The following is a 12138-nucleotide window of genomic DNA, read 5'->3' as shown; positions in this document are numbered from 1 at the left end:
ACACTTTGGCAGATACTGAATAAAAGAAAATCTTAACTATATCCAACAAAGACGTTCGACACGCTGAAGGGAAAAGCCGGAACATGGAGCTCCTGGCTTTCAAAGGTGCTTCCAAAGAGGTTCTGGAGCTTGGCGCCCAACACAATGTCAAAGTGCTGGAAGTCGTCACAGATGCTCATTCTTCAATTTCAGCTGAGCTAAGTTAGTTTGAAGCACGACATTAACATTTGGCGATTTTAGAATGCATGGTATATTTATGAAAAAAAATTCGTAGGGAAGGAGGATTCTTGTTTGCCAGGTGTAAAACACTCGTGGGACACGTGGCATGGTGGCAAAATAATTTTAAAGAGATTGAACGAAGTAAATATGATTCCATTTTTAAATCTCTTGTCACACCCTTTATCAAGTGAATGAAACAGAACTTGTTTCATGTAGATTGGACTGAAATCTAAAGAACATAGAGATTTATGTCACTGGGCTCCTCTACTACGTAATCATTTCTGGTGGTGCTCCAAAAATTGTCAAGGACAGGTCTTCACTATGAAGGTATTGTGCTATGATTACCTTGAATGAATCTTGAAGAACAGGTGGTCAATTGAAATCCAAATATTTATAGAGTTTGTGGTTGACTTGTCTCCACCATGTTATCAACGAGCATGAGTGGCACTTGGAGATAGGCATGTTCAATCATTGCGACCATGAACCTTTAACTGTAGAGCAGCTGGAAAAACACCCCTGGTTACAAGCCAACTCTCCCACTTTCTTAAAATTAAGAAGCGAAGTTATGAGGAAGTACCTCTTGAAAAATATGGGATACTTCACAAACTTTAGGTATGCGTGAGTACCTAGAGATGAACTGTACCACCATTCACGCGCAAATCTTGTTTGTTACAGGCACACAGGCTTTCTCGAAAGTTACCACAGTCTAATTCTAATGTATGCCCCAAAAAGAATGGCTTTTGGGTATGTCTAACTTTGTTTCCATCGTTTACCATGTTGACATAGTAATTTTTGTCTGTGATGTAGCTACTGGGGCTACCAAATAAGGATTAAATTAGCCGCCATAGACCACAACAAGCACTGTGGAAGGCCTCGGGCTTGTAGACAAGATGGACAGCCAAAGTAAAATTTCATTAATATACTTATTATAGCCTATGTGTTTGTGAAATAAGCATAACGGTCATAAATGTGTGGATTCCAGAGATACACGTGCCTACAGTAAACGAACGAAGGCGTGGTATATTGTGCCAATATATGAGAAGAAAAAATATTCTTATATTCCGGAATTAATGCGGATCATTTTTGAACAGAGGGAAAACTTCAAGGTAAAAATAAAATCTGTTCTTTTTCAGCTATAAATTTATTATGATTTCTAGGGGTCATTGTAACAAAAAGTACCACTGGATGCTGATCACCCGTTAAGGATTGCCAAAACCAGAGGAATGGTAGAAGCCCCTTCAAAGGAGGAATTAAGAGAGAAACAGATATCTCGATTTTAAATAATAACTAAATTTCTTGGGAAATGACCGCAGAGCGACCCCCCACCACCCTAATCACTAGTAAGTCCTAGGAAGGGAAATTTGTGGTCATCGTGCACTGTCAGTCCTTGAAGGGAAATGAAATCACTTTTCTAATTTCAAAAATAAACTTCAGCAATCCACGAAATAATAGGTTTCGACAGTTGGAATGCTGAGGAATCGACGCTTATTTGGCTTGGGATCCTAGACATAAGAGACCCAACAAAGGCTTGGGATCCTAGACATAAGAGACCCAACAACGGCTTGGGATCCTAGACATAAGAGACCCAACAAAGGCTTGGGATCCTACACATAAGACACCTGACAAATCCATCACCACCCTCTTCTTTGGACCAACGATAGTCGTCCCCATCACCAACGGGTAGGTAAGATGGTGCCTACATGACAGAATCACTGCTATTTAGTATCAGCTCTGGCTTGATATTGATGGCCTGAAACTGACGAAACAGTTTGTTGATGGTCCTTGCAGGTCTTGAGCTAGGGACCTTGTAATGGATGCAGCGAGATGGCGTCATTTGGCATTGGTGACCTTTCATCCCGCATATACCCGCTTAGTCGGTAAACGTTAGGGGCGGCACGGTTTGGGCTGACTTGGCGGTATACCGGTGTCTCCTTGGTCACTTAGATGGACAACACATCCCCATACGATAAAGGACTTCAACCGTTGAAATAAAAGAGAACCAAAGCACGTAACGTATTATTACTTATTAGACTCTAAACTTGGCCTTAATACATCAGTTCATATTTCTTGTTTTATAACCCTCATACTTAATGACATCGGAGGAGAGGTTCCTCAGTATCACCACCATGAAGGGGCCGGATACCTTCCCGCAATTGGAAGCGCCAGAGGAGTTACCCACATCGGAGGCATCAGCGCGGAAGGACCTACATACCAATGTACCGTTACCATATCTAGATGAGGAATGTACCGAACGCCCTGGAAGCGGAGTCAACGAAGGAAACATGATGCGCCAGTGTCGAACGAGAAGCCTAAATTCCTGTGCCACAAGCAACCAAGAAAGAACCCGAGTCGTTTTGTATCTCAAGCGATACAGGCTCGAGAAGAGACGCTGTAAAGGAGTTTTCCTCCGCGGTCTAACCCGGTTTCTCCTTTCCATTAGTTAGTATGCTGTGGCATAGGGGCTAGCCACCACCCCTCTATGCAATGTAAAGGGACCCACCTGTAAACTAGCCACAGGCTTAGTGTAGAAATCCCTTCATAGACAAAGCCTAGTTATTATTATTAGTCCATCTATATCTATATAAATCAAAGTCCTGACTGACTGACAGACTGATAATCAACGCCCAGCCCAAACCGCTTGCCCTAGAAAGCTGAAACTTTGCAGGAACGTTACTTAAAAGTAGTAGGCGCGTACTAAGAAAGATTTTTCCAATTCGCCGCCATCTTAAAAAATGGCGCCAACAAATGTAAACTCTTCTCCATGCAACAAAGCGTTTCAACCGATTTCACAAATATTTAGTACACTGGCAACCTATAGACGGGCTGAATGGTCTTTCGGGTTCGATTTGTGGCCATCTTTTTAAATGGCGGCCAAAAACTTAAAAACCCTTCTTTATGGAATAATGACCGCGTGAATAGTAATAAAAAATGTCCCGACGGGCTAGCGGGCAACGCCGAGTGCCTTTCCTCCTACGGTGTTACAAAAATATTATTTATCTGTTAAATCTAACCATTCTTTGTATCATTTTGATGGAAGTTCTTATTACACGCGAGCGACGCCGCGGGTAACAGCTAGTCAGAACATATATATCAACCAATTTTTAAATTTAAATTAAATACAAAATTTTACTTCCTAATTTTTACCTACTACTATTTTGTTTAATAATTATATATTTGTTATGCCTAATAGGATTATCGATTGTAACATTTTATATTTCTGTATAATTATCATATTTGAATGTGTTTGGGGAACAAGTAACGGACGCCGCCACGAGGCGTCGTTTTCCGTTTGTGACCTTTGATCCCGAATATACGCGCTTAGTCACTTTTCATTTAGGTGCGGCATGGTTTGGGCTTGTTGGCGGTATACGGGTGTCTCTCACTTAGATGGAAAACTGTTGGAATAAAAGAACTAAATGACGTAACGTATTATTTATTTATTAATTAATGGACTCTATAGTAGTAAGATGTTTTCTCTGGCCCGCTAACTAGCTTTAATGTACGGATTGTACGATTTGGTCTGTTACAGCCTTACTCGGCTCAGCAGATGTGATATTAGGCTTAATAGACACCTGCATTAGATACTGATTCTTTCTCTCCTCTTTGGTGCAGCTACAGTGAGGGTGCACAATATGCATTTGGCATCAGTGGTGGGACGTGACTCCTCCCACAATAATAATGACTATAATTAAAGGGTTCCACATCCACAAGTCGCTTGGTACGGATGAAATGACACTACCTAGCTTAAACTGCACTAGGTGAAATTAGCGCCATTGTCGCGGAGCAAGATTTTTCCAGTGGAAAGTATATGAAAAGGAATTGCTGACCGACTTCAAAATATATTTCCATTGCATATTTTGAGTTTCTATTTTAGAATCAGATACCGCGGTGAACTTCTTGCAAGGTTTTACAATAATAATAATAATATTGGCTTTTTATTGGAACAATCATTAAGGTGGAGTCCTAATTTACAATGATGTCCAGAGTTAATTTAATAAATAAAAGTAATGGATAATAACTTAGATTAAAAGTATAGAGCCTGTTTACAGATAATCCCAGCCTCATTGCCTTAATTTCTGTGCCACGTGATTGCTCATGGCATCTTTAAAAAGCATTATTGATGTTATTATTTTGTGGTGATTTTCTAGTTCATTCCAATATTTTATGCCTTGAATTTTACATTCTTGTCTCTAACGCGCGAGTTACAACTTTCAGGGTAGAAGTTATATTTGTCTCCACGTGTTCTTATATTATTATTTCCCTTTGGGAACCAGTTTATTACATATTCTGGGAAGAGACCATTTCTCACTTTAAAAATGAAAATTAACAGGTCAAAGTAGTAGTTGTAGTCCGTGGTATTTATATTTGCGACTTCCGTCGCGGAGGAGTATTTTCGAGTATTGGATATAAATGTATGTATATTTTTGAAAGTAATTGGTTTATTTGTTCACTTTGTTTATATATTAAAAACAGTAAGTTGTCCCTATGATTACGTGTGGCAGAATTGGGCTCAAACATGTTTATTTGCTATTACAATTATGAAACTAAATTAGTCAAACGCAAAGGTGAATCTATTTCTTTTCAACGTCAATAAAGGATCAATGTATTGTATTTGTGGTTTATCATTATAATAAGCACACAGTAAGACCAAGTGTAAGTCACTGAACTAAATTAAATACTTACTAAAATAGGACGAATGCATTTCAATATCGTGGCTATGTAGGATCACATCCGCAAACCAAAATTTTGGAATAAAAAGAGTATAAAACAAGCGTTCAATATAAAACTATTTTATTTTTTTCCCGAGTGACCGAACATTCTCAAATATAATAAGTAAATCTTACACCTTCATTTCAGTTTAGACCATCTAAATAATCAAAAACAAACCACCCTTTCACAGCATGAAGTTTTTTTTTTTTTTTTTTTTTTTTTTATTAGGAGAGAAAGGCCAATAGGGAAGTATTCCGCGGGCCCGCCCAGTACACAGTGTTCATTTTTTTACAAATTTTTTTTTTTTTTTTTTTTTTTTTTTTTTTTTTTTTATACAACGTTATTATGTTCATAAGTTAGTTATTAATAATTTTCCTTTGTTTTTTTTTTTAAATTATACATTGTTTTTTTTTGTTAGGAATGGGTGACGCAATAATCCGTAGAAGTCGTTATTTGTAGAGCCCGGTATCGTGGTCCGAGGAGCCAAAGCCCCGGTCAGCCCGGTCTGTTGAGTCGAGGTGGGTAGTCTCTTCTGTGGGACCCCGAAATATAGGAGTAACAATCAGTTTCGCAATTTTGGATCCAGGCTGGAGCAGCAGAGGGGTGGAGGAGAGGTTGTATAGGATGACCTTCACATCGCCTCTATAATCCTCATCTATGATACCACCTCCGATATGGATGCCTCGTTCCAGGAAATGGTAGAGTCCTCTGATAGTGCCAACATGATTAGGCGGTAGTGCGAGTGCAATATTGGTGGGGACGGCGGCTTTATCGCCCGGTAACAGAGCGACAGGTGAGGCGCAGTAGAGGGGGTAGCACCCAGGTCTGGTGCCGCGAGGTGAACGGGCGGCCGAAGAGAGACGGGTGAAAAACATGGTAGAGGCGGATGTGTCCGGCGTGGGCGGGGGGGAAGATGACGGCCGGTCAGGGAAGGAGGAGTTACCATCGGCCATGATGAGTGGAATACTGTTTCCAGATAGTCAGGACCAGTCGGATTACTTCTAGATTGTGAAGGTTTATTTGTTGAAGGATGTTAGGAAATTGTAGTGGACGTTGTGGGATATGGGTGCGGAGTTGAGCATGGAGAGGAGCATATAAAGGACAAGCGGTGAAGATATGGTCTGGTGTGTCAGGGAGTTGACAGGGGGGACATAGATCGGAGGGGAGTTTGCCGTATCGATGCAAGAGGACCCCAGTGACCAGGCGGCGGCAGAGGAGGCGACTGAGAGTAACCTCTTCTGCACGGTGTAGGGCAGCGGGTGGTGCCGGACGTAGAAAAACTTGCGGGCGGTAGAGGGATTGCCGTAGGCCTTCCGCCGATGTTTGCCACGTGGTTTGATAATGAGACGCTAGGCATTGCTTGAAGACCCTTGTAAGAGTAAGTCGGGAGTAGGGGATCCAGAGATCAAGCTGCTGGGGTGCGATAGTTAGAGCGCGGCGGGCTGCTTGGTCGGCCAACTCGTTCCCCTGAATACCCGTATGTCCAGGGCACCACAGGAGGGAGATTTGTTGAGGAGAGGCCACAGTAATTTCTTTATAGGTCATGGAGACCAGAGGATCTTCGGAGGTACTTTTCAGCATACGTAAGCTCGATTGCGAGTCGGTACAAATAATCAATTGAGAGTGAGGGAAGGTTTGGCCAAGTCGTACGGCTTCCCAGATGGCAATTAGCTCACAGCGAGTGATATCATGATGGACGTTAATCGTTTTTGCGTAAGTCCAGCCAAAATTCTGGACATGGAGTCCAATGGCATTAACAGGAGCTGTAGGTATTTTTGAGGCGTCAGTATATATGATTAGGGGGTTATCGGGATCACAGAGCGTTGTTAGATGGCTGTAGAATTCCTGGCGGAGTTCTTCGGGGGTGAGATCTGCCTTTGGGTGGTTAATATAGTTGTCGATGATATTGACGGACGGATTATCCCACGGTGGGCGTGGGAGGTGTACTGGCGGGAGTATAGTAACACCCCCGCAGTCGAGGTGTAGGGCGCGAAGAGTAGTAGTAAGGTGATGTTGAAGTCTAACAGACAGTGAACGACGGGAGAGGGGAGGTAAGGTCCGATGAAGGAGGGGCGGCGCGGCGGCGAGGAAACCGTGGACCGAGAGGAGTTTGGCCAAGTGATTGAGCTCTAACGAAAGCCTGCGAAAGTCTAGTGGGTAAAGTTGGCTTTCGACCGTCATGGCCGCAATAGAAGTCGAACGGGGTAAACCAAGGATCGTTCGTAAGGCAGAGTTTTGAATTTTGTCCAGTTTGCGAAGATTGGTGTGGCAGGCGGTACCATAGAGGAAAGCTCCATAGTCCAGAACAGCACGGATAAAGTGGGTGTAAATTCGCAGACCGATAAGCCGCCGAGCGCCCCATTTAAGGCCCATAACGGCGCGAAGAACGTTAAGACGTTTCGAGCATTTGTTAGCGAGTTCATTGATGTGATTAGTCCACGTGAGCTTAGGGTCCAACCAGAGCCCTAAGTATTTGTAGGTATGAACTTCGTCCAGAAGATTCCCATCTATATGGAGGGAAATATCGTCATCCTTGCGGTGTTTACGAGTAAATACCATGTATTTGCATTTGTTATATTGTAAATGAAAGTCCCATTGTTCTATGAAAGCGGCAGCTAGGTTGAGACAGTCTTGTAGGATTTGTCGGGCAATGGCGAGGGTGGCTCCGGTGGCCCATATAACTACGTCATCAGCATGGAGGCCTCTGGCGCTCTGAGTGGGAAAGTCCTGACCGAAGTCATTTATGGCAATTAGGAATAGAGTGGGGCTCAGGGGGCTCCCCTGGGGGACGCCTGTGTTAATAGGGACGTAGTGAGAGACTTGGTTATTAATCTTGACACGTAAGCGACGTTGCAGTAGAAAATCAGTAAGCCAGGACATTATGTGGCCTGACAGGCCAAGTTCTGTTAGACGACGTAAGAGGTGGTCAGAGTGGACGCTACCAAAAGCGTCCTTAAGGTCTAAGAAGACTGCAACTACACAGGTCTGTGTGGTGAGAGCCGTGTGTACATCATCGACGAGGCGAATAGGGTGTTCCATAGTGGTGCGACCCTTACGGAATCCGCTTTGGTAGGGCTGTAAGAGATTGTGCATTTCCAAGAAGTACAGTAGCCGGCGGTTGACCAGTCTATCAAATAACTTTTTCAGGGTCAGGAGTAGTGCTATGGGGCGATAGCTTTCCGGTGATGTGGGGTCTTTGCCAGGTTTTAAGAGAGGGATGATGGTAGCATCATTCCAGTGGGCGGGGAAGTCATGGTGGGTCCAGTGATGATTTAGGGTTTGGAGAATTTTAGGGAGGAAGGTGTGCGGCAAGCGACAAAGCATTTTGTTTGAAATCTTGTCGGCCCCCGGGGCCGTTTTTTGTAGTTTCGGGAGTACATGATAAAGTTCACCTATGGTGAAAGGGTCATTTAGATCGAGGGGAGAATCCGATAGAGGAGGTGGTACGGCCTCCAAAGTAGATGTGAAGTAGATTTGATGGTAATGCTGTGCCAGGATTGTTGCTCTTTGGAGGTCGGCGGTGTTGTTTGGCGGTGGTGTATAGGTGACGCGAGGTCTCGTTGCCCATTTGAGTTTTTGCCATATGTCCCCACTAGGGGTAGATGGTTGTAGCGTATCGCAAAATTCCCGCCAGCATCGGGTTTTCTCCCGTTTTAGAGTAAGGCGAAACAAGGCACGGGTATGATGGTACAGTCTATAGTCAGTTTGGTTGTGTTGCTTAGAGTATCGATTACGGTGCCAATTGGCCTTTTCGTGAAGCTGGCGGAGTCTAAGGTTCCACCAGTAAGGAAGCCGCGGTTTATGGGGAAGCCGATCGTTACAACGAGGCGGGGTAGGGGGGTGGGCAAAGGATAGAATGAGGGACTGTAGTTCAGAGAATGTTAGTGGTGTGTCCGGATCGTGGTCTAGATAGGCATCAGCGGCAGTGCGAAAGGAAGTCCAGTTAATTGGTCGGCAGATTGTGGGGTGGGAAGGTATCGGGGGGTGGCCATGTCTTATGGGGGTGGGGAGAGTAATGAGGATGGGAAGATGGTCGCTACCTCCCTTTGGTAGAGGGACCCAGGTTAGTCTAGGAGCAAGGGATGAGCTGGCAAACGTGGTGTCAGGAGCCGTACTGCGCGCTTGAAGAGGACGCCGGGTATGTGTGCCATCATTGATACAGCATATGGAAGGGTTGATATTGAGCCAGCTTGTGATATGCATTCCCTGCGTATTACAAAGGGCAGTGTCCCAAGTTGGATGATGGCCGTTTAAATCCGCGCCGAGTATCATAGGATGCGGTATTTGACGAGACAACATATTGAGATCTTGGTCAGAGCTGGAGCCCGATGGATCATAGAGGGAGGACAATTGGAGAGGTTGGCCTCTCCAAGATATAGAAATCGTGATACCTTCAACTGTGGGCGGGGGTGTCACAGTAAGTTCGGTTGGTGAGAGGTGTTTCGCAGCAAAAATCGCTACGCCACCGCCACGGGGTGGGAGGAGAGTTGGGTCAGAGGGGCGATCTTTTCGAAAAATCGTATAGTAATCGGTGTAGGCGTTGAGGGTTGCATGTTTGGGTTGTAGCCAGGTTTCTTGTAGAAGGATGATATGTGGAGTATATGTTTGGATTAGGGCGACAAGGTCACCTTGATTGGCCAGAATGCTACGAGCGTTCCATTGAATGATAGTGAGATTGGGATATGGCGTATTATTGGGCAAAACAATTTCTGAGGGCGTGTTGTTTGTCTTCCGGAAGTTTTTTAAGGATATCTTGCCGGTTGATGGTAGTCTTCAGAGTGCGGTTGAGGAGGACAGTGAAAAGGGAAATTATTTCGTCAAAGGAGGGCGGAGTCGGTTTGGCTAGGGTAACTACGATGTCGCAAAGCACATTGAGGATATCTTCGGGCTGGCAGGAGGGAAGGATGGGGCCGGAGGGGGGGCGGGTAGGGGGGTGGAAGGGGAGACGATTGGTTGGGGGAAGGTGGACAGGGGGAAGGGGTGGGAAGTCTGTAGCCGAGAAGGTCGGAGTGGGGTTAAGTTTATTAAAGGCCTGTATAGCGGCATAGCGAGAGAGATTTTGTTGCTCTTGGAGTCTGATGATTTGAACTTCTTTTAGTCGTTGAGGGCATTTGATAGAAGACGCAATGTGATCGGAATTTCCACAGTTAGCACAGTGTTTCTGTCCTTGACAATCCTGGCCATCCGGGTGATTAGCTCCACATGTAACACAGCGGAAATTACTTTTACAGTGTTTTTGAGTATGTCCAAAGTGACGGCATCGTTTACATTGCATTGGTTGACGAACATAAGGAGCAACCTTATAAATTTGATAATACATTCGCACTTCTGTGGGAAGGTCTGCGGATCCGAAGTTGAGGAGATAGGTGGAGCTAGTGGCCCCTAGTCGGGTTATTTTTTTGCAGGGAAGGCCTTGCCGTTCCAAAGCATCCGCTATTAAAGGTTCCGTTAGATTTTCGGGGACTCGATAAATTACCCCTTTATTTCCTGGTTCCTGCGGGTGGCCGGGTGTAGTGATTGAAAATTTGATTTTGTCCATATGATCCCACTTCATTAATGTGGCATGTTGTTGGGAGGTTAATGGTGCAACCAGTAAGGCTCCACCACGTAGTACTCGCAAATCCTTAACTTCTCCTACAGTATGTTCGATATGGTGGCAAAGTTTTATAAAGTCCGTATCATGGAACGTTGGGCCTTGGCCCTGTTTGGTCTGTTCCGGCGTAATCTTTCCTTCTCGGGTGTCTTTTGGTTGAAAAATAAGCGGTTTAATTACTTCAGTAGTGGCATTTAGATCCATGTCCTCAGATTGTCGTGGGTGAGAGTTCGTGGTAGGTTGTTCGTCATCGTAATTGGGTGAGTTAGGAGGGTCGCTTGACTCTTTTTTCCGTTTTTTAGGGGAGTTCATAGCAGAACAGAAAGGGAGGGGGAAGGGGAGAAAGCAAGAGGGGAGGGAAAAGCTGATACACTGACACAGAAACCAGAGCACAAAGAACGTGACTGGCAAACGCACTGTCAAAAGTCAGAGTGACAGCATGAAGTTAGAATAATAAACAGCCCGCGCCTTCAAACCGTCGTCTGCTCTAAGTCTAAACTGTTAAATGGCAACTTATGTCCAGCACTGGTAGAAAAAAAAGGTCTGATCATAAACCAACCTTAAAAATTAAAGGTGGCAGCACATTCTTGGATTTTTTTGAAGCTGTGCGGATAAGTACAACTCTAGGGGCGAATCGTGAGCAGATTTCCGCTTTAATGAAGAATAGAAATGTGGTTGGAATAAGTATATTTGATTAATTTATGCTTTATTATTATTAAATCTTCTCTTTTTTGGATGAAAATTGAATGTCTGTTCAAGTAAACTTCACTCGTGTAAAATCTTATCTTCGATTTTTTAACGATCTTTGTTTTTCGAAGGAAAGTTTTCGCTTGTAATTAAAAGCAGTCTTTTTGGTGTATGGTCGCTTGTAGCGTGTATATGGCAGCTTGCGCGTAAAAAAACGGGCGGAACTAGCAAGCAATTCCATTTTCATGATCACTTGAAAAACACGCTTGCAGCGTGAACTTGTAAATCTCTTTTGTAAATAGCACCGCTTGCGTATCTAAACGAAACAGATATTTCAAGCACAAGCGACGCGTGCAAGCAGATCGTCGGCGTCACGTGACTTGCGAATAACCAATAGAATCACATTTTGGAGTTTAGGATTATGTTATTTAAAAATGGCGTTTATCAATAGTTTGTCAAATATTTCTGGACGCATGTATTCTTGTATAATTATGAAAATAACTATGATCATGTGCACGCATTGCAAGCTGAATTAAAACCGATATTAATTAGCCACAGTTTATATACCTATATATATAGTCAAATATGTATACATACCAAAATCTCCTTCAGTTTTACGTTTCAACCAAATTGGGTGAACCCACCAACGTTTGGTATTGTACTGCCTTTTATGCTTTTGTTTATTTTTTAATACTAATAACTTTAATAATAAAATCTTCTTCCGAATAAGAAGCTGTCGAAGCTCCCCGTCCGCCATCTTTAAAAGGTCTAAAATCCCGCGAAAGTTGGGATCGTCGACAGCACGCGGTTTTTAAACGCAACCATGAAAACGACTTTGCTTGAAACGTTTTTCACGCGCTCGTAAATTACACGCGCAAAACCTAAGCAAGCAACTTCGACACGATTGCAAGCGACCATGAAAACGATGC

General features: G+C 43.8%; 2 protein-coding genes and 1 long non-coding RNA gene across 5 annotated transcripts; 2 read left to right on the top strand and 1 right to left on the bottom strand.

Moving 5' to 3' along the window:
• Positions 1-64: 64 nt before the first annotated feature.
• On the top strand, positions 65-973 carry LOC149707776 (uncharacterized). Its single transcript, XM_089865034.1, has 5 exons — positions 65-201; positions 275-360; positions 436-546; positions 617-831; positions 895-973. The coding sequence occupies exons 1-5, from the start codon at positions 84-86 to the stop codon at positions 971-973; spliced, it is 609 nt and encodes a 202-aa protein (XP_089721160.1). The 5' UTR covers positions 65-83.
• Positions 974-1376: 403 nt separating this feature from the next.
• On the top strand, positions 1377-3771 carry LOC149707775 (uncharacterized). 3 transcript variants are annotated; one of them, XR_016380569.1, is made up of 4 exons: positions 1382-1559; positions 1654-1899; positions 2008-3640; positions 3749-3771. It is a non-coding gene; the product is annotated as an uncharacterized LOC149707775 (long non-coding RNA). The 3 variants fall into 3 exon arrangements; XR_016380567.1 differs by lacking the exon at positions 3749-3771 and having other exon boundaries at positions 1377-1559; positions 2008-3644; XR_016380568.1 differs by lacking the exon at positions 3749-3771 and having other exon boundaries at positions 1377-1559; positions 1654-1903; positions 2008-3644.
• Positions 3772-5378: 1607 nt separating this feature from the next.
• Positions 5379-5804, bottom strand: LOC149707774 (deoxyuridine 5'-triphosphate nucleotidohydrolase, mitochondrial-like). The gene has a single exon (XM_089865033.1). It carries the CDS (start codon positions 5802-5804, stop codon positions 5379-5381), a length of 426 nt encoding a protein of 141 aa, XP_089721159.1.
• Between the last annotated feature and the right edge of the window lie 6334 nt (positions 5805-12138).

This window comes from Phalangium opilio, unplaced genomic scaffold (assembly GCF_054372755.1).
Source record: "Phalangium opilio isolate 3A_F unplaced genomic scaffold, DU_Popi_V2 ptg000013l_1, whole genome shotgun sequence".
NCBI classification, from domain to species: domain Eukaryota; kingdom Metazoa; phylum Arthropoda; class Arachnida; order Opiliones; family Phalangiidae; genus Phalangium; species Phalangium opilio.
The sequence above is the reverse complement of the archived record's forward strand: the minus strand, read 5'-3'. Positions and strand labels throughout refer to the sequence as shown.

Coding starts and splice junctions, on each gene's coding strand:
- LOC149707774 (XM_089865033.1), bottom strand. CDS start 5,804: ATGTTTTTCACCCGTCTCTCTTCGGCCGCCCGTTCACCTCGCGGCACC.
- LOC149707776 (XM_089865034.1), top strand. CDS start 84: ATGGAGCTCCTGGCTTTCAAAGGTGCTTCCAAAGAGGTTCTGGAGCTT. Junction 361..435: donor TTTTAAAGAGATTGAACGAA/GTAAATATGATT, acceptor TGTTTCATGTAG/ATTGGACTGAAATCTAAAGA. Junction 547..616: donor GACAGGTCTTCACTATGAAG/GTATTGTGCTAT, acceptor AAATATTTATAG/AGTTTGTGGTTGACTTGTCT.